The 19,591-nt window shown below is 47.3% G+C and overlaps 8 protein-coding genes across 8 annotated transcripts; 3 read left to right on the forward strand and 5 right to left on the reverse strand.

Moving 5' to 3' along the window:
* Positions 1-1,647: 1,647 nt before the first annotated feature.
* BU24DRAFT_477254 (uncharacterized protein) lies at positions 1,648-4,280 on the forward strand (the record flags this gene model as incomplete). Its single annotated transcript, XM_033532972.1, has 2 exons — positions 1,648-1,711; positions 1,877-4,280. The coding sequence occupies 2 exons, from the start codon at positions 1,648-1,650 to the stop codon at positions 4,147-4,149; spliced, it is 2,337 nt and encodes a 778-aa protein (XP_033388454.1). The 3' UTR covers positions 4,150-4,280.
* A 3,092-nt stretch (positions 4,281-7,372) lies between these two features.
* On the reverse strand, positions 7,373-8,722 carry BU24DRAFT_419690 (uncharacterized protein). Its single transcript, XM_033527279.1, has one exon. The coding sequence runs from the start codon at positions 8,694-8,696 to the stop codon at positions 7,632-7,634; it is 1,065 nt and encodes a 354-aa protein (XP_033388455.1). The 5' UTR covers positions 8,697-8,722; the 3' UTR covers positions 7,373-7,631.
* Positions 8,723-9,164: 442 nt separating this feature from the next.
* BU24DRAFT_431683 (uncharacterized protein) lies at positions 9,165-10,199 on the reverse strand (the record flags this gene model as incomplete). The annotated part of the gene is made up of 3 exons (XM_033529883.1): positions 9,165-9,473; positions 9,540-9,825; positions 10,186-10,199. 3 exons carry the CDS (start codon positions 10,197-10,199, stop codon positions 9,165-9,167), a joined length of 609 nt encoding a protein of 202 aa, XP_033388456.1.
* An 809-nt stretch (positions 10,200-11,008) lies between these two features.
* BU24DRAFT_342787 (MFS general substrate transporter) lies at positions 11,009-12,742 on the reverse strand (the record flags this gene model as incomplete). The annotated part of the gene is made up of 6 exons (XM_033523330.1): positions 11,009-11,145; positions 11,208-11,328; positions 11,389-11,784; positions 11,842-12,091; positions 12,146-12,529; positions 12,585-12,742. 6 exons carry the CDS (start codon positions 12,740-12,742, stop codon positions 11,009-11,011), a joined length of 1,446 nt encoding a protein of 481 aa, XP_033388457.1.
* Positions 12,743-13,697: 955 nt separating this feature from the next.
* Positions 13,698-14,386, reverse strand: BU24DRAFT_489942 (uncharacterized protein; the record flags this gene model as incomplete). The annotated part of the gene is made up of 2 exons (XM_033533673.1): positions 13,698-13,944; positions 14,044-14,386. 2 exons carry the CDS (start codon positions 14,384-14,386, stop codon positions 13,730-13,732), a joined length of 558 nt encoding a protein of 185 aa, XP_033388458.1. The 3' UTR covers positions 13,698-13,729.
* A 1,278-nt stretch (positions 14,387-15,664) lies between these two features.
* On the forward strand, positions 15,665-16,980 carry BU24DRAFT_133688 (NAD(P)-binding protein). Its single transcript, XM_033521044.1, has one exon. It carries the CDS (start codon positions 15,991-15,993, stop codon positions 16,840-16,842), a length of 852 nt encoding a protein of 283 aa, XP_033388459.1. The 5' UTR covers positions 15,665-15,990; the 3' UTR covers positions 16,843-16,980.
* Positions 16,861-17,669, reverse strand: BU24DRAFT_419692 (uncharacterized protein). Its single transcript, XM_033527280.1, has one exon. It carries the CDS (start codon positions 17,647-17,649, stop codon positions 17,119-17,121), a length of 531 nt encoding a protein of 176 aa, XP_033388460.1. The 5' UTR covers positions 17,650-17,669; the 3' UTR covers positions 16,861-17,118.
* Positions 17,670-18,423: 754 nt separating this feature from the next.
* On the forward strand, positions 18,424-19,493 carry BU24DRAFT_448466 (zf-PARP-domain-containing protein; the record flags this gene model as incomplete). Its single annotated transcript, XM_033530889.1, has 4 exons — positions 18,424-18,457; positions 18,513-18,654; positions 18,710-19,078; positions 19,136-19,493. The coding sequence occupies 4 exons, from the start codon at positions 18,424-18,426 to the stop codon at positions 19,491-19,493; spliced, it is 903 nt and encodes a 300-aa protein (XP_033388461.1).
* Between the last annotated feature and the right edge of the window lie 98 nt (positions 19,494-19,591).

The raw sequence follows: 19,591 nt of genomic DNA on the forward strand, positions 1-19,591 counted from the left end.
AAAGTCGAGGACGTACTGGAGACTCGAGAAAACTTTCATGATTGATATACGTTTGATGCTGTATCGATCGGGTTGTTCTGGTGGTAGTCGTAAGGGCGAGGTTCGCGTCCGGCGGTTCGTGAGGACGGTTCGTGAACAGCCTTGGGGAGTGGGCGATGGTGTCGACAAAGGGGAACATATCCCTTCTGTTCAACAGATGGGTGAGGAGTCATCATCATACCTAGCGTTGGTACCCGAGATACTGTAGCAGGTTTTGTGTTCTTGAAATTTGATGTCGTATTATTCTTTCGCGTAGAGAGGCGTGCCTCAAATGGCAGTCGCGGCCATCAGTGAATTTCGTGACTGGCGGTTCGTTGGAAGAGTGTAAGGACGGGCCAGGGACCGTTGTAAAATCTTCCCAAGATAATGATTCTTGTTATGATATCAATGAGTGATTGGACAATATACGTGGTGCTGATTGTGATGACAGTGTGTCCGGCGATTTGTTGCTGGGCAGAGACGGTGGCGAGGCTCGCGTCCGGCGGTTCATCGTTGAAGTAGCATGACACTGAGCATTGAATACGTACTAGGAATATTTAAAAGGCTTTTTAGCTACTAATATGTCTTTACACATTGTAGGGAAGTAATATAGATGATGCTCTTCGGGGGTCGCTCGCGTGTAGCACTGGGAGTATAGCATCGTAGATCCGAAGATACATCACGGCCACCCAACAGAGTTGGAGGATTCAGGGGCTGTTTCAAAAATAGTCAAGATCCTACCCATTCCAACTATCTAAACTATCCATCGCTTGTGGGTCGTGCCTGTGATGCCGTGCCCTCTGATATAGAGGCTTCTAAACGTAATGATGTCAATGGCATGTACGTGTAGGAAGGGTTGCTTTGATGGTAATTGCGATTATATGGTGACCATGAGGTACTTCATGGTTTGACTGAGAAAGGTAGAGCGGGGGTCATGGATGATCATATCGATTTTGAAGTGGTTATCTTGGTTCTGATGTTCGCTGGCCTTGATAATTAGTGGCTCGACAGACAGTTACCTCAGCTGCTCGTGCTAAGATTTGGTCAAGCCTGAATTCGGCCTGGATAGATAGCTGTGAGAAATTGGGTGAATACACCCGGTATTATTAGCAGTGTAAAAGGGGAGGCTGGTCGCTTGTGCAATCACTTCACCCGATCGCAAGGGAACAGTGTGGCAAAATATCGATCTGTTTATCAACATCTAAACTAAAGAGAGCGGTAAGCCAGAGTCGGTGGCATTCATTGGACTGGCAATGGCCATGTACAATCCATCGACCAATTCACGCTGTGTCACGTTGGTCACTGGACAGCTCCTTACTGGTGCTTCCATTGATGGTGCCTGATCTCATTACACTATACCTATCACTGTTTTCCTCTTTAGATGATACGCGTGTTTACTGTTTTTGCTAATCAAAACTGCGCATCGACCTCACGCGGGCACATGTGTTGACTAAAAGTGAATGTAAATAAAAGCACACCAACCTGCAACACAACTCTCTCTCCCTATTTGTTTATTCTGCCGTCCACCACACGTCCTATTTCTGCATCTTCACAGCCGACACATCTCTCTTAGTCTGTTACGATATCACATATCAGTGTCGAGATCATTCTTCAACGCCCGCTATTACGATGTCTTCTAAACAGTCTAAAGAGAGCTACGACCTCTTCCGATGGGAGGATCACAACAATTTAAGTAAGTCATGAAATCCAACTGAAGATCTATATGCTTCAAAATATGGCGGACCTACAATATGAGGCATCCTGTTTCTCCAGTGTGCTATCAGCGCCGGCGTTCTCCCATGCCCCCTTAGGTCAGCGGTAGCTACACAGTGGACATTTTTACTAAGATATCTGACAGACCACCATTGTGGGAGATGTCAAAAACCACTGTCTCGTGACAACGCCAGAGTTGTCTGCTTTGGACACCATGTGGAGCCCTGTAGCCGATTTCATCAGGTCATGTTCCTACTGGGCCGCACCAGATCTTGTACGTACTGCAAAGATATTGACGAGGATCATCATCAGAAACACCTCGGTATTGCAGGAAAGCTACGCCAGATCTATGAGATGCTCGGGCTCGACACCTTCATCATCCCACCAGACGTGGTTCAAGCCCAACAAAGGAGACCCTCCGGAGAGACTCGAGAACAAGAAGATGACAAACCAACCGATAAAACCAAAGGTCTAAGTCTTCGACCAACAAAGAAGGAAAGAAAGGAAATCAAGAAGCGTGAGAAGGCGGCATTGCGGCCAAAAGTGGTCACGCAAGACGAGATTGAATACCTTGGTGTGGTTCTGCATGGCACTGCTGATGGGCCTGTTTGCCTCAACGATCCTACAAGCCCTGGGGAGGCTGATGACATGGAGAAACTGCTGGCGGAAAAGGCCAAGGCTTACAACGAGTCTGGTCGAAGAGGCTCTAGGAGATTATCGGACGCAGTTCTCACCGGAGCATTCGACTTTGGTGTCGAAGTTGAACGAATTTTGGGCGACCTTAAACTTCCGAACGGTCGGCCAAAGAACAAGGGCCACAGTGGAAAGGAGCAAAAGGCTTTCGATGAGGAGATTTTGAACCTCAAGGAGGCCATAGTAGATGACCTGTTATACTTGAAAGGAGTCCAGTTGCATACAAGCATGCGACGAGCCGCTTTTCTCAGGTATACGAATCGTACGAGCAACGACATAATCTCCGCGCGCCACGAGGACTGGGACTGGAAGACTGGAGAGAGAAGGGAGCGACCGCTTGCAAAGAGCAAGAAAGGCAAAGAAAGGGAAGACGAGCCTTCAGGCTCCAATGCTACGGCGGATAATGAGCTCGACACGGCATATGATTCAGATACTCAAACGGATGCAGATGATTCTAGAATGTTGAGCCCGGATCATCCCAGTCTTTTCGAAGGGCCTGTCGAGCCCATAAGGAGCTCTGAGGATGTTTTGCCTGGTCACGTTGATCTCACCGAAGCAAATGCAACGGAAAGCAGCCAGCCGTCGAGTTTCTCTTCGGAAGAACGAAAATCATCGTGTGATGCCTCTTCGAGGTCTAGAGAGCTGCTTTCCACTCCCACTGGGTCTAGACGTTCTCGTCAGGGCAAGAACCGGAAGAAGGAACGATCTTCTAAAGCCGGTTCATCTGATCTTGGTGGAAATCCTGATACCACATCCTATCGTATGTCGTATCAGGAACTGTCAAACGCCCAAGAAGAGATTGCTCGCGGCCCAATCTTGCCGCCTCCAGCTATTAAATTTTCTTCACTATCACACAAGTTTCCATCAATCTGGGGGGCATGGGCCGATACGTTTGATCCCCAAGGCCCAGCCTTCAACGATGAGCAAGCAGGTGTTGTAGATGGTGAAGAAGATGAAAATGACGATTCCTCAGACTCAACAATCAAGCCCGATGAAGACGACAGTTCTTCAGCCTCAACGATCAAGCCCGATGATGATGCCACTACACCGGCCACAACCAATCGTACACAGGGTGATACGGACTTTATGTACTACGTGACATATCCATCAAAGCAAAACCGTTGGAAATTAGGGCCATTCACTCGGGAGCAGGCAATTCACCACGTCGTGGTGGTGGAAGAAAAACAGCAGCGCATCGGCGAACGGCTTATGTACATTGACCGAGACTTGTATCATTGGCTGGAGCACGGCGATAAAACGGTGTTTCCCCGTCTAAATTGGGAAGTGGATCATGTGGAGTTAGACAACCGACATCCCGATCTGCTCGTGGTGCAGATCGAGGAGTATCAACATCGTCGCGGTTTCAACGATAAATGCTTCAGTTACGTTCCCACTAAGACTGAAGTCGAGTTGATTCTCGAGAAGGATGCCGCTGAGCGGCTTGCCTTTAAAGAGCTCGCTTCTCAAAAGCCGAACATGTGTACATGCGAGACACCGATTCCATTTAAATATCTGACATGGGAGGACACGATTGACGAGGATGCTGCACGCTTGGATTGCAATCTAAAAGAATGCATGAACAAGAACTGCGTGGGCAAGTTCTTCCATTTGCATTGTGTAGAGGACGTCCCTTCTGAAGAAGGTTCTCCTTGGTTATGCCCTCCGTGTCGTCGTGTGGAAAGCGAAGAGGAAGTTGAATCGGCGTCCGACGAGTTCGTCGTCTAATCGTTCATCACTACAGCCAAGTTCTTGAAAATATGTTGCGGAAGGGATCGTGGAAACACTATGCTATAGGTTCTGCGTTGCGATGGTCAATTTATGTATAGATAAATTTCAAGTAATTAAACGGATTTTATTCAACCAAATACCACTGATGCTGAAAGTAACATTTTTCATTGACTTCGCTCTGTCTATTCTAGCAATCTTCAGGTATGAAGACACAAACACAGGTAGCGTGGCTTATGGAAATTTTAATCAGCCGATGATATATTGTAGAAATAACAACAGATCTATTTTCCATGGCATCCTAGATTTTAATGATGAGGTCACATAGAATGGCCTTGCTCAATTCGAACCCGCGGCTATACCCTCCCCACCCGGTACGACTCCGCAGCCACCCTATTCACCTCCTCATCAGCGCCTTCTTGGGCCCTAAGCAACTTGCTCCATTCTCTAGCCTTGGCTTCCTCTCCTTTCTTGATCTCCCCTTCCCTGTCAAGTGCCTCTTTCTTCTCCTTGGCGGCCTGTGCCAGATCCCCCAACTTTCCGTGGCACAGGAGCAGGTAGAAGACCATTTTGTTGGAAGCATTTGCGACCCATCTGCAAGGTGATCGATTTTTGCCCACAAGCGAGCAGAATTTCCAGTGCGGAGCACATGGGATGTAGATGCAGTTGAAAGAGAGTGCGCGGTCGATGAGAGCGTCTGGCACACGTGCGCGGTAATGGTCTTCCCCCCAGGGAGAATCGCCCACCACCTTCACAGATTCGTGAGCCATGTGAACATAGAAGTGAGTGCATAATGGGTGATAAAAGCTTACGTGGTTTTGCATTGTTGTTTATTATGGTTGAATGGTAGCGCCTTTCGTGTTCTTGAGTTTGATGGATTTCAGCCTGGCTGATTTGGCGATGCTTCTCTTCTCTGTGAGATTGAACTCAATTGTCTTGATTCGATTTGGTTTGGACGTAAAGGTGAGAGACATTGTGGGCAGTTGAAAACCTCTTTTATATGCATTTTGATGGAAAGCCTTCCCCCAATACTTGGTTACCAATTCACCGTACCAGTGGATTCGGTATGTTGAGATTCGATTCTTCGGGGGGGAGCACTTATTGATGAAGACACTTTGGGACTAGAAGTGAAAACTGCTGCTTTAAATTGGAACCACACTTCCTTGAGATGGAATGAATGTTGTTGTCTCATATCCGTCCTTGATATGAAGCAAATCGCCCTCTTTCAGTACCAAGTCTCTTATGAATTACAAGGCCAGGCTGAGTGTAGGCATGGCCAGGGTACGTTGGAAGAGCAAAGGTTTGGTAATGCACATTTTGGGTCGCTTCCAGATCGGTGGTAGGAAATATTGGGGCTGGAGGAAAAGTCGGCGAACAAATGGGTGACGTTCGTGAAGATGTGGCTGGAGTCGCTGGACGCGATGTGGTTGGTTCCCAAAGGAACGTGAACAAGCGCATATTGGTTGGGGTATTGAACCAAGGTGTTGGAAGTATCTGGTGAGTATGTTTGTGACCTCGAAAAAAAAACAAGGAATGAGTCGATATGTAAAGACTGTAAATTGAATAATGACAGGACGAGATCTTATGATCTCAAAAGTTGCATTGAGGACACAGCCGCGACTGCGACTCGGCTCAAATAAAAGATGGTAACTAAAATCCAGCGAGGCGAAATCAGCGAACTAATCGTGCACCACGGTGTACCTATATGACCAACATTCCCCTCGGACCCAAGGCATCCCGCGCGATGCATGAATCCTTCGATCCTACTGTTGTTCGCGGCGTGTCAAGGAATCACGTGGTTCACGGAGTTGGTGGTGGGATCTGGGGGCTGTGATCCGTAGCGTTTCAGAAAAATCTCCGCCAGCCCCCAAGTCCGATGGCGCAGGCTTATAGCTCACTGTTCGTGAGCGAGTATCTTGTGCCGATAGGCATCTTTGTGGTGCTATAAGGATGCGCATAACGGTCGCTGTTTCGAAGTGTAGGCGATGACCAAAGATCTAGCGCAGATGACCAAGTAGACAAGCAAACTAAGTTACGACGGAGCGACTTCGATGAAAAAGCACACTGTTCCTTCTAGTATGCATTGCTCTTTTAGATCGTTGAGATCGTCATCAAGCTGTAAATCATCGGGCGACGAAGGCGTCTTCCAGAACTTCCGTTGGACACAACTGCTTACATACCATTCCCGTACCTCAACGCATATTGCCGCATACCCACTATGCGAATTCGAACTTCCTATTTGGGTCATGACATTCTTCCTATCAAATGGACGAACAACGCTCATCTGATCTTCCAAAGTGATGCCTGTCGAACGTCACTCAATCCGTGCGGTCTTTCCTCCGTAGACACATCTGAATGAGTAGCCAAACAAAATATGATAAAAATACCTACAAAACATCATGCCTATTAGACGTATTAAGAATTATCGACTATTCATGAAGTCCGGAAGTCGACATCGTGTTGAAGAGGTTCCAACTACAAAATCTACACTAAGCACGCTCGGCAAACATTTATTTCCTCATGAAATAACATCCCGCTCTCAGATCCAACATTGTGACTTTCTTGCACGATTCTTGCCCCTTTCGTCATTGGAAGCGCTAAATACTCCATCCTATATTCCCCATCGACAAAATTCACCTTATAGGATTCTACCCTCGCCCGAATCAGGGGGATTTCTATCCGAGGGGAATATTCCTCCGCCATCGGCCATCAATTTCCCATCACGATACGGACTTCCACATATATACTTCATAAACATCCCTCACGATGCCGAGTTTCTTCTCTTCAAAACACTATCGCAAAATGTCTTCCTCGCAGGCCTCTCTCATTCAGAAAGTTAATTCGTTCCCGACCCAACTTCTGCACCGCTGCGATTCGTTCATGTCGAGCGAGAAGGAAGAATTTCCCCCCATGGACTCGGGCATCGACATGAGTTCCATCAGGGACTCGTTGCACCTTGAGAGGAACCAGAAGGTCCTGGATGACGTTCTGGTCCGACGACGAACCAACAGCCTCAAGAACAAGACGCGCCAGAGAATTCTCAGTGTCTTGAGAGTGAAGACATTTTAGTGAGCACGCTGAGCGTGTGGGGAGGGCAAGGGTTTGTAGGGAGCGAAACCCAGTCCAACGATCCAGTTACGGCATGCTGATATCACTTCTCAAGGCCCATAGCTCGCAACGCCGCAGGTTCGGCGCTGGAATAGCAGGAACTCAAAGTCTATCTGGATAGATTACTATTTTGCGAGCTATTTGTACAGGAGCGCAGCATGCCATGAGCGCCCATCTTAACGACATTCCGGAGATTGACACCTTGTTCATCAATTCAACCCAATGACACCCCGACTATTTGTTCTGCATCCGCTTCCTGAAGTATTGCACAAGCGGTTTCCATATCAGGTTCTTCCCGTCAAAATACGAGTATCCGACACCTAGCAATGCCCCGGAAAGATGCGCCTGTCACGTTTTAGCTTTTGGTCCGAATATCAAGTACCCGGTCTACTTACGGCGTGCCCCAGGTTCAAGCTACTAAACCCGCGTACCATACCATAAAGGTCGAACGCCATGACCATGGGCAAGAAGTTTGCGGCAGCAATCGATATGGGAATGAACACAATACCAACGCCTGCGTCGGGATACTGCATGCAAAATACACCGAAGATGCCGAAAAGTGCACCGCTAGCTCCGCCGGATCGGATCCAGACCGAAGGAACAGCGCCTGACCGGAGAACCTTTGCTTGATCTTGAAACCTTGTGGTCAAGTGCTGCGCGTATCCGCTGAGAATGCCGGTAGAAAGAAAGAAGGACAAGGTGTGGTAAGGGTCACCCTCAAACAACTTCGAGTATCCTGTAGGAAGAAGGAAATTATAACATGCCCACATGTTGAAGAACAGATGGAAAGGTCCTCCATGAACAAACGTCGATGTAAAGAGGGAATAGTTGAGATTTAACGCCGGGGCGTGCCATAGCATCTCCCAGTACCTTGGAACAAGGAAGCTAGTCAGATGTACACCAGCGTTCGTAGCAATGATACCATGACTGAGCTTTGAAATCGGATCCAAATTCTTCCAGTAATTCGCCACTAACTCTTGAGGGGGAATCGCTTCGCGTCTTCGCCATTGTATTTGTGGCGCAGACCACGGCTTTGGCTTGACGCTGTCTATTGCTTCGCGATATGCTAGAAAGACATATATGCCTGATGAAACAGCAATGGCCCAGATAAATGGTCTTAGGTAGCGGACTTGAACCTGTGGCAGGCGACTGAGAATATTGATAGCCTCTTGTTGTGTATATGTCGTTGAGACTTGATCCGCTGCAACACGGATATCATCTTGAGTTAATTGACCCTGTGACGGAGGTTTTGGTGCACCAGTATTATATTGAGGAGGGGGCGTACCACGTCCATATTGCCGTGGATCATGGTGATTGTAACGTGTCAAAAAGTTTCGGGGAAGTCGCTGCGCGGCGCGATGGTTCAGCGACACATTTAACGCTCGACATGAGAGCGGTATCCGCTGTGATGTCGAGCCAAGATGCCGTAAAAGCGACATATTGATGATGTGTAAGAAGAGTGATGATGACTGCGATAGCGATAGCACGAATGAAGCCGCGAGGAAATTAAAGATTGTAAGCGCGCTAGAAGCGGTGAGTTACCTCCTTTCGGACTAGCCCTTGCTGTTTTGGGCAAACACCACACACCATTTTATCTCCGTGAAGCCATCTTTTAGGTTAAATGCGAAGGTTACAGAACAATGTTATTTGGTCGAAGTCTGAGTATTCTCAAATTTGGGCTGATTAGGTGTCTTTCAGAATCTATAATGGAAATACTCATGCGACAGAATTGTTTTCTTTTTCCAATGATCATGAAACTGTGGTAGAATTGTGACTTTTGAAATGCAAACAAGACCTCCATATTGATATTATACATAGAGATAAAAGGCGAGCTGGATGCGCTGGGATTCAATTTGATCAAATTATCAATTACTATTACCATATGATTTGACCATTTCCTCCTCAACCTACTCCAACTGACCTCGGACTGCACCAAGAGTATACTTTTTGGTGTGAGTATCCACAAAGAAACCAGCGGGATTGTCGATAATCTGGCTGACATGGAAATTGGCTCCAGTATCCACGCCATTGTTTACTATGCCAGTGGTGAAGGGTCCTGTGAGGCAACCACATGAGACACGCTTATCATCTGGGCCTTGAGGGTTCTGAAATGCGAGCCGTGGTGGGCCAGATGCTCCTCGAGCGGCCTCATGAAGATGAGTTGCTGTAACTGCAGGTGAAGAGTATTCACCGGTCACCCCAGACAGAACAATGTTCTACTCAAGATCAGTAAAGCCTAACGGTGGATTATATAGTGTAGCAAGAGAGGACGGAATTCTTACGTAGCAGACGGTGTTGTATTCTTTGTTGATTCCAAGCTTGTAAAGGCCCTTTGCGCCTGGCTCGCCAGGGGCCGGTGTAGTGCCATTGCGAACCTGGTCTGGGGTAGCTTTGACAACGAAGACCTTATCAAAGTAAAACACCTTCTTGTTGTCGTCATGGTGTTCTTTGCCCTTGTTCTCCCAGTACCTCTTGGTCTCCTCAAGGGAAGCTCTAGGTTGAGGAGATCTTCCAGTAATGGGCGTGGCAGCCACGGAAGTGATTGTCAAGAAAGAAACGAGAAGTGTACTAGAGAAATGCATAATGAGATAAGAAATATCTTCGGGTTGTGACGAGGGAAAAGTAGTTGCGAGGAGTTCAGTGAATGTTTTGTAAGATTTGAAGACTGGATGTTATTGCAATTATACGCAGAACCGAAAGGCTGTCTTCTTAATTTATATGTAAAGTCCTTTTATTTCTTCATCATTTGCGCCACAGGCTGCTTGTCACCCAGCCGCGATTACGTCGATGTACCGCAAATTCTAGCAACGATCATCGTATGGGCTTGGACCTAATCACAATTTCTCTTGGGGTTTTTCATCCATATTATCGCGCTAAATAGAGAAAGTTTGAGCAGTCGACGATATCGTCGTTGTGCTCGAGTACTACAGAGAGGATGCCATGACATGATCGCCAACAAGGAAGTATCGCCTAGACTTCTTGGTGCGGAAGGGCTGATATCCGTTACAGATCTTGGGATAGATCGAGGTTAGCGTCGTGATGTTTTCCTCTCCTTCTTCCGAAACGGGTCGGGGAGGCTTCGTGGAGAAGTCTAGCGCACTTGGCCTTGAACTTCTTTAGGAGAGGGCTAGATGCTCAGCCTCTATCATTCCGCGGGGGAGCCAAGATGCCAAAAGACACGACAATGGCCCAACCGGACTTTGGGTGGCTTTTAACACGGCAGAACCTATGACAGGCAATGAAGATCGGCCTGTATTGCGCTGAAAGGGACATCTGGAAATCAGCGTGCCTTGGCCATTCATCTGCTTCCACGGTTCTTTGATTTCGTGACAGCAGATTATGTCGCCGTTCACTTCTAACACATCTGTAATTTGGAATCAATAGTCCATCTGAAATATTAGTTCTTTCCATAATATAAACGACATATCTGTCTACTGATATCTATAATTGGTATTAGCAACCTTAATTCGCAGCGTAATGCGATGAAGCATCGATCCATCCACCAATAACCTCAATGCATCTCCATGACGATCTAAAAAGAACTATTATGCATTCTTGAAGATGGATCCAATTTTGAGCGCCGACCTTTCCGAAACATGAAAACTCTCCGGTGTCGAAGTGGTAGAATCTGAATCTAGATTGCTACACCCCATATGTGCCAATACCACTGATATCATTCTGTGCAATGGACTGGAATGAAAAGCCGTCTCTTGACCTAATGTTAAAAATGGTCTGTCTTAGAGCGGTGACCTTATTTGAGAGGGGAATAAAAGCTGCGTTCGCGGATCTTTGGACCCCACTTGAAGAAGACAAAGGGGATTGGCAGCATAAGAATAGACAGGAAGCCGAGTAGACTGGTAGCCCAACCTATGCCAAGATTGGTATACACTAACACTATGTCAGCCGAGACTACATCGGAGCTACAAGGTAGTGTTGTTGTTTAAGCTTACTTTGTATGGTAAAGAGGGGGAAGACGGCACCCAAAGTGTACCTGACAATCCCGTTGGCTGCTATGGCAGACGCACCATGTTGGGGACCGTAGGTATCAATAGAGAACATGGCAGTTGAAATCTATCTTGTATGTCAGTGAATAGCTCAATGAAGAGGTGTCCAGAATCTTGTTGCGCTTACAAAAAGACAAAGATTTCCCCACGCAAATGGTATTGTAGCAACCACAGGGATTGCCCAATGATATCCTTTGTCAGCCGTCCAGGCAAACCAGAACAGGCCGATCGGAATACCAACGCTTCCTATCATGGAAGAGTACAGCCTGTGCTCTGGCGGTACATGGGATTTCCCCTCGGCTACCGTTCTTCGGTGGATCTTCTGGTAAATGTATTTGTCGATGAAAAGGTTCGTGACGGACGCCAGTACGACACCAACTCCCACAGCTATAAACACCAATCCACTCTGGGATGTGGTAAAGTTGTACGGCGGCCTTTGAAATGTGTACGGAATGGCTGCGAAGAGGAGGAAAAGGATGCCGAAGGCGAAAGCGGTGTACAGTGAGAAAAAGAGTACAACAGGCTATCATGAAGCCTGTTAGCTAATTCACGATACTTGTAAGATATTGCTTAAACATACCTCGATCAACAGCATCCTCATCGGCTTTACCAGATTCTGAAGCAGAATCGACCATATGACCGCAATTTCGTTAGTCGCAGTTTTAGGTACCACGATACCCTGCTTCCTTGCCCTTCTCTTCAGAATGATAGGCTTGTATGTCTCTTTCATTGGAAGTGACATCAGATAGACTGCCAAAGTGATGAAGATTATGCACCACTGTGTCCATCTCCAACTTTTGTACTGCGCGACGAAACCACCGACAATCGGGCTGTAATGAGACAAGTCAGCGCATTCATACCTGAAGCATTCTAACCGAACTTACCCAATTGATGGTCCAAAGAATGGGGCCATGATAAAGAATGAAGAAGCCACTGCTCTGTGTTGGGGTGCGACCACATCTACGCTTGATCCAGCACCAACTGCCAATGCTGGACTTCCAGTCAATCCAGCAAAGAATCGACACACAATGAACGACGCGAAGCTTTTGGAAAACCCAGCGCCTAGTGTGAACAGCATGCATATTGGCGAAGAAATGAGGTACACGATTTTTCTTCCGTGCAACTCGGAGATGGGTGCTGATAAGACAGGGCCAAATCCGAGGCCAAGGGTATAGACAGTAAGGCCAGTCAGTGCCGCCGTCCTCGAAACGTCGAAATCCTTCATGATGTCAAATACTGCGGGAGAGTAGACAGAAGTACCGAATGTACTTCATGATGTCAGTTTCAAATTCCCCCACTTATAGCATTGTTTGGAGCACTCACACGGCAAATCCAAATAGCGCTGGACATGTTACATGGTATATGCGACTCAAAAGGCTCCAGTTCAAAGGGTTCCCTGGATCCTGTGGACCATCCCAGTCGTTGACATTCACTGGCTGTCCGTTCTGATCCCGCGGTGGTTCAGGCACACCCAGCTTCATTCCATCTTCAGCACCGGGAGTCACTGGACGTGTTGTGTCTTCATCGGTAAAATCATTGGCATTCTCTGTTTTCTCGAAAGATTGCCTTTCCAAATCATTGTTGTTCCCCAATGCTGCCATTGTGTGCCATGAAAGTGCCTCACGTTCGCCGAATGAATCAATCAGTGGGCGGTTCGAGCTATTAAGATATAGATGATATTCCCTATGAAGAATTATCAGTAATCAAATGATTACACGAAGTTTCAGTGCCCCTAAAGTCACCGGAATCCTACTCGACATAATCATTCGAAAGTCTGTTCTCCAAACGAAGGGCGTATGCAACTAAACATAGGCAAACCTTCCATTTCGGCCTCGGTAGTATTAACCGATTACTCAAGTACTCACAAACAATCTCAATGTCCCTACTCTCCCTCCCCAATTCGAAAAGCACCAATGCAATGCCGTACCTATATGGGATTAGCGTGGGTGCGGCCCCTCGGCATCATGGCTATGATAAGTAATCATATTATTGCATCATCGACCAATACCCGAATAAGCGATAGATGCGAATTGTTGTAAATGAGTCAAGGACATTCATCTTCTACGGAACTTGTGATTGTTTTTTCGAATATTCATCAAGTCAGATTATAGGTTATGTGGCCCTTGGTATCTACTCAGGTGTGGGGAAGTCCTACAGCACGGGATCACAGACACTGACGTAACTTGTGTAACTATGTTAGTAGCATCATGTCGCACGATTAGATATTGATGAAAATATATATTGAAAGTTGGCGAACCGTTCTTGGTAAACCCTCCTGGATACTATTATACAAGAACAAAGAAGTTCTGATGCATAATTCCAAGAAGGCCAAGTTATTCTGCCCGCTAGTTAACGAGATAACCGATTTCCTTTACCAGACCTGCAGGACGAGTGCCCCACAGAAGCTATGATAGAAAGAAAGAACCATCACTAAACCCAGCAGTTGTAGTAAGTATCCGGCGGAAGGTTTAGGTGCGCCTCACGATCTCGATCTTGAATTCCGTGCCTGTCAGTGAGGATGCGGCTCCGACCCAGAGACTACCAGTTCCCGATCCCTTCTGCGTGAGGCAGCCGTTGGGTGCAGTGTTCGAGACGAGTTGATTGAAGTAGCCGTGGCAGTCTGCCTTGGACCACATAACAAGTGCACCTGCACCTCCATAGGTGGAAGCAGGGGTGACGGAAACTGAATATGTACGTTAATATGACATTCATGAACAATCAAAACATTTACCAGTGATGATTGGATAACCGGCAAATATCACTACGGCAGGGGAACACTTACACTTCGCTTCCCAGCCACTCAGCTTGTTGTTGGTTTCCGCGTCCTCGACATTGACGGACTGAGTGCTATTCTTGGGTCCATCGAGCTTCCAGTCCAGAACGGTTGGGCACAGCTCTTCGGTTTCGGGGAAAGCACAGGCCGGCATCATCGCCTTGCAAGCAGCTTGTAGAACGGGTTCCTTTTGCGGACCAACGTAGAACGAGATGATCTTGTCGGACGCTTTGTCGCAAATCACCGTGGAATTGGCTGCCGGGGTCCATTCCTGAGGGCGAATCAGGTCGGTAGGAAGCGCGAGCGCAAGAGTGGACGAGAGGATAGCGAGGAAGAGTGCCGTAAGCCTCATGTTTTTGATAGTAGAAGTGATCGATGAAGTTAATAGTGAGTCGGAAGTTTTGAGTTGGGAAGTTGTGCGGGTTCGTGTTGGAAAGTTTTGTTCTGTAACAAATGTGTTCAGTGGAGCTTATATGGACAGCTGTTGACGGTGCCAAGGAGGAAACAGTGAAGACGAGTGTGGATGTTGCCTTGGAAGTGATTCTCGGAACGCAAGGGACAAGAGTTCCCATAAGAGTGGTAAGACAGCTCTAGCCAAGTAAGTGAATAAAGTGAATACAAAATCACATCAAGATCAAGTGCCTACTCTTGTGCTACCAGCGGTGCTACTTTTCCACGTGCAAGGAGCGATTCAAATATCTATCTATTGTTTTGACGGAAGCCAAATTCGGCGAAACATCACTGACATCGCCTTTTAAAAAGCGATTTTTGGTTTGGCATCATCTTTATATTATTATGGTTCTTTGGGCTTCCGTTAGCGAATGGCAGCGGGCATGCTCAATGACGAACGCCTTTTGCTCTCAAGAATTAATTAATATATGATACAACCCCATACCTTGTGCACTATAGATCATTTCTAAATATAATAGTTTTAGGCCCATGGTAGCAGAGGTTTAGCGATCGCTTCGAGGCAAAAGGTTGCAGGAACTATTTCAATGTGGTCGGTTAAAGATTCCGCCTGAGCTTTAGAATCATGCCTCGCCATCTTGACCGATCAAAGTGTGTAATCCATCGTACATTGTCCGGATTGGAGTAGGCATGGCTCATTGGTACACATGAGTGACAGTTGTGAAGTTGTGTGCTATCGATAAGAGCAAATGAAAGGGATTCGCAACTAATTAAAGTGTCGGAGTGTGTAACCATGTATCCAAAACAGTGACCAATGAGAGAAGCTGAAGAGTCTCAAAACAGAGGCCTGCTTGTGTAGCGACCGAGATACTCCACCAGTCCCCTTTTGAATGACCCTGCTTCTTCGTTTCTAATAAGTAGATATTCTACAGGACCTCGCATGGCTGAGTCGTGCAGCAGATTCAGGTACTGTGTATACAAGATAGATTCCGATGGTGTGGATATTATGATGGCCTTGAATCAACAGCAAATAACACTGCATTTTTCTTTTCTTATTTTGAAGAAAAGTAATTTTGAACAGAAATGTTACTCTGATAATAATATCTCATGATAGCTTCGAAATGTGCTCGTCGTAGTACGATGAGAAACTCGGATTCAATCCGCATCCGGCGAGTACATCACCTCGTCTGACATTTAGTAAGCTAATATGATGTCAACACCACAGACAACCAAATCTGCATCCGAAAGAGGACCGGATAACCATTGGGGCGTATAGTTACGATATCCTTTTCCATTCGCTGTCAGACTTATGTCCGGATGTTCGCGCTCGCAGTGTCCCAAAGAGAAGTCTGACGCTGCTGCACTGGGCGTCTGTAAAGATGATTGGGCTTTTGATCTCACTGGATTTGTAAACTACGAATTTAACTCCATGAGACGGAGAAGAAAGATTGCAACAAATCCGGAGATGGGACATACAAAATCGCCAGTGAAGAGGTGATCTGGATAGCATGCAAAATCCACCTTTAGCAATCAACAATCTCTCGCAAGATGACCATTCTCATTACTGGAAGCACTGGCAAGACCTCCAAGCGTCTCGCTGAAATTCTTCAAGCAAGCAATACTCCTTTCTTGATTGCTACTCGCCGAGATGCTTCCGAGATCCCTTTTCCCAGTGTCCAATTCGATTGGCACGAAGCCAAAAGTTTTGAGAATCCATTCAATACAGCTACGGACATCTCTGCGGTCTATCTAGTCGCACCAGAGACCCCTGAGCCTGCGCCTTTTGTCAATCCTTTCATCGACTTAGCCATCGCAAAAGGTGTCAAGAAATATGTCCTCCTCTCCGGAACTCCACAGGTCAAAGGAGGCCAGTTTTCTGGGCGTATCTGGAGTCATCTTGAACAAGCCAATGTTGAGTTCGCAGTGCTGCGACCGACATGGTTCATGGAGAACTTCTCAGAGTTGCAGCACCAACCGTCCATCAAGAACGATTCCACCATCTACACCGCTGCTGAATATGGGAAAGTCCCGTTTGTGTCGGTAGATGATATCGCCGAAGCGGCATCCAGCTTTTTGTTGGGAAAGATCCCATATGGGAACAAAGACTACGTGATCCTTGGACCGGAAGCATTGGATCATGGTGAGACGGCAGAGATTTTGAGCTCGGTGCTAGGCAGACAAATTGTGTATGTGCCCAAATCCGTCGATGAAATGGTGGCACAGTACACTGGCATTGGACTCAAGCCAATGTTCGCAAATGCAATGCCGTATCTCGAAACACTGGTTAGGGATGGCAGCGAGGCGAAACTTAAGAACGATCTGGAGAGTTTGATCGGTAAGAAAGGCATTGACTTTCGCACATGGGCCGAGAGAGAAGCCAAGGGGGGCTATTGGGGTTGAATATGCACGAACTTCATAAGTGGAATAATGTTCATTGCTACTTCCTAGTCCACTATCATTATTCTGGCAAGGCAATAGTAAAGAGGCTATAGACTCTTTCCCGAGTTCGCGAGTCTAATACAGTTTTCAAGATTTGATCTTTTCCAGGTGAATCATGTCGTTGTAATCGAAAGCATGGAGTATGGCCATTTCTACCTTGGGTTGTCCACAATAGAGCTTGCGGGTCTCGTTTTCCCCCTTTGATCGACTGCGCAGGCATTCCAACCAATCCCGCACTCAATCCTGATCTCTTGGTTGGTTTTCCATAAATTTCTTCAAGTCTTCCGCCCACGCCTTGATTCCATTCTCGATCTGGCCCCCAATCGTCCTCTTGATGACATGGGCCAATGGGCCGAACTGTTCTTCGCCAGTCCTATATATGCAATATGTCTCTCCCTCTTCTTCTACTTCGTTTATCTCGTTGAATCGATAGGTATTGAGCAAGAAGTGAGGGTACCCTTGGACTGCCCAACAGATGCGGTACGCCTTGGGACCAGTGGCGGATGGGTCAGGCTCCTCGAAGGCCACGACTTTCTGCATGGGGTGCTGTTTCATACCTGCCACAATGGCGGTGAACTTTCTCTGTTGGTCCATTTTCCAGTATTGAGGCTCGCCTTCGGGTGGTTGTTCTTGTTTGTTTACGATCTCGGCTTTGGGGATGAAAGAGTTCCACTGCGGCCACGTGGATGTGTCGATGAGTGTTTCCCATACTTCTCTTGCGGGAGCCTTTATGGTGACTTGCGTCTTAACGGATATCACAGCGGCCATGATGGAATGGTACTTGGATGTCCGCTCGGTGTCCTCGACTCGAGAGATGTTTGTGTACCTTATAGAGCACAGACCCCTTACCTGAGGCTGAGCCAATTGAATTGCGAGGCAATCCACATCCATATTTTACGAGACTGTGGCGCAAATTGATCGCATATCACAATACTGTACGAATATATCTATCCTCACCCCGTGTTGTCTAGTTGGAAGACAAGACGAAGGGAGGAGCACTGGGCCAGGCTGGACCACGTGACCTGATTCGTTTAAGAATTGACTTGAGAGCATACAACGAGGGTATCACACTTTTGCCTATATTCCTGACGTACTTACAGTTATCTATTTAGTAAATACTTGACAGGAAGCCCTTTCAGTGAACCGTTCAGTGAACCATCCAGTAAACTGTTCAGTGAGCCAGTCAGTGAATCGTTCAGTGAGCCATTCAGTGAACCGTTCAGTGAGCCATTCAGTGAACCATTCAGTGAATCGTTCAGTGAACTGTTCAGTAAGCTTCTTCACGGAACACATTCTGCCTTCGTGAACCACCATTTATCAGTGCTAACCCTCTTACATCCCCTCCACATAGAACAATAGGAGGTCTTCATACTGCGTCTGAAGTCTCGAGTGAAAGTGCTGTGTTCATTCATCCTCACCGAAATCGTTGCCAAGACTTGCACCTTCCCTCTACTCTTACCGACACTGATCACTCCCCTCCAACCTACCACGACCTTGACTCCGCTGCGCACATCTTCGTCTCAGCTTATCGTTGACATCAATATGGAGGGAGCTAACGCGCCCAAGTATCGCTTCGGTAAAATCAACGCGTTGAAACCCCTTCGACGTTTTCCACTGACGTTGAAATATAGAGCACTCACCCAACGACAAGGCCGGCTGCCAGCAAGCAGCATGTAAGAGAGCTGAGGCGAAGATCCCAAAAGGTGACCTCCGAATCGGCACCAACACCTGGCTTGAAGGGGCTGAGAAGTATGCCTTCCTCTGGCGCCACTGGTACGTTCAACCTCCCTACGATCTGGTTTCACTCAAGATGGTGCTGACTTTATAGGCACTGTGCTACATATCACCAGATGAGAAGTCTCAAGGAGCTCTTCGGCGAGAAGTTCGATGAGATTCCCGGCTATTCCAATGTCAGTGACGAGAGTCAAGAGCAGATCCGCCTATCCATCGAAGCTGGCTATGTGGTGGACAAGCAGTTCACTGGTAGTCGTCCTGATCTGGCCAAATATTACACTCCATATAATGCCGAGATCACCAACGCTGTAGGCTACAAGGTCGATATTGCTACTAGAGGTACGGCGGGTTGCCGAGACCCTGGGTGCAAGGACAAGGGCATCAAGATCTTGAAAGGCGAGTTGAGGCTCGGCATCGCAACGTTGTGGGATGGGGAATACGAAGCCTGGGTCTACAAGCACTGGTTAGTAAATCTATAGAGTCGATCCAGAAACAATCGCGGATGCTAACCTTCACTTAGGAAGTGTATCACTAAGTACGATATCGATGGAGCGAAAGAGCGATTCGAACAGGATTCGTTCGATGGCCTGAGTGATCTTCCGGAAGAGCATAAAGAGGTAGTACTTGATTCATTCGAGCAGGGGAAGGCCATCAACCCACCCGCGCCTCCCACTCCTCCGGCCAAGAAACCGAAATCCAAGGCCAGGAAGAGGAAGGTCGATCTGAGCGAGCCAAGTGAGGAGGAGACAGAGGAAGCACTGCCACCAAAGAAGAAGCGAGTTCGCAAGGCAAAGGAACCATCCGTCGAGCCTGAGCCCAATGACGAGCCTGACAGCCCTGCTATCATGGCTGAAGGTCAAGATGATTCCTACGAATGATCGTGTTGTAGGAGCAGGAGGAGTCATCGTTCCGTTGAAGGATAAGTTACAAGAGAATATCAGACGATGGATGGCAATCGGTCGAGATGGCAGGAGAG

Source organism: Aaosphaeria arxii (assembly GCF_010015735.1).
Source record: "Aaosphaeria arxii CBS 175.79 unplaced genomic scaffold BU24scaffold_2, whole genome shotgun sequence".
Taxonomy (NCBI): Eukaryota; Fungi; Ascomycota; class Dothideomycetes; order Pleosporales; genus Aaosphaeria; species Aaosphaeria arxii.

Bases quoted from the DNA above. Each gene is read 5' to 3' on its own strand.
- BU24DRAFT_419690 (XM_033527279.1), bottom strand. From the start codon at position 8,696: ATGTCGCTTTTACGGCATCTTGGCTCGACATCACAGCGGATACCGCTC.
- BU24DRAFT_133688 (XM_033521044.1), top strand. From the start codon at position 15,991: ATGACCATTCTCATTACTGGAAGCACTGGCAAGACCTCCAAGCGTCTC.
- BU24DRAFT_419692 (XM_033527280.1), bottom strand. From the start codon at position 17,649: ATGGCCGCTGTGATATCCGTTAAGACGCAAGTCACCATAAAGGCTCCC.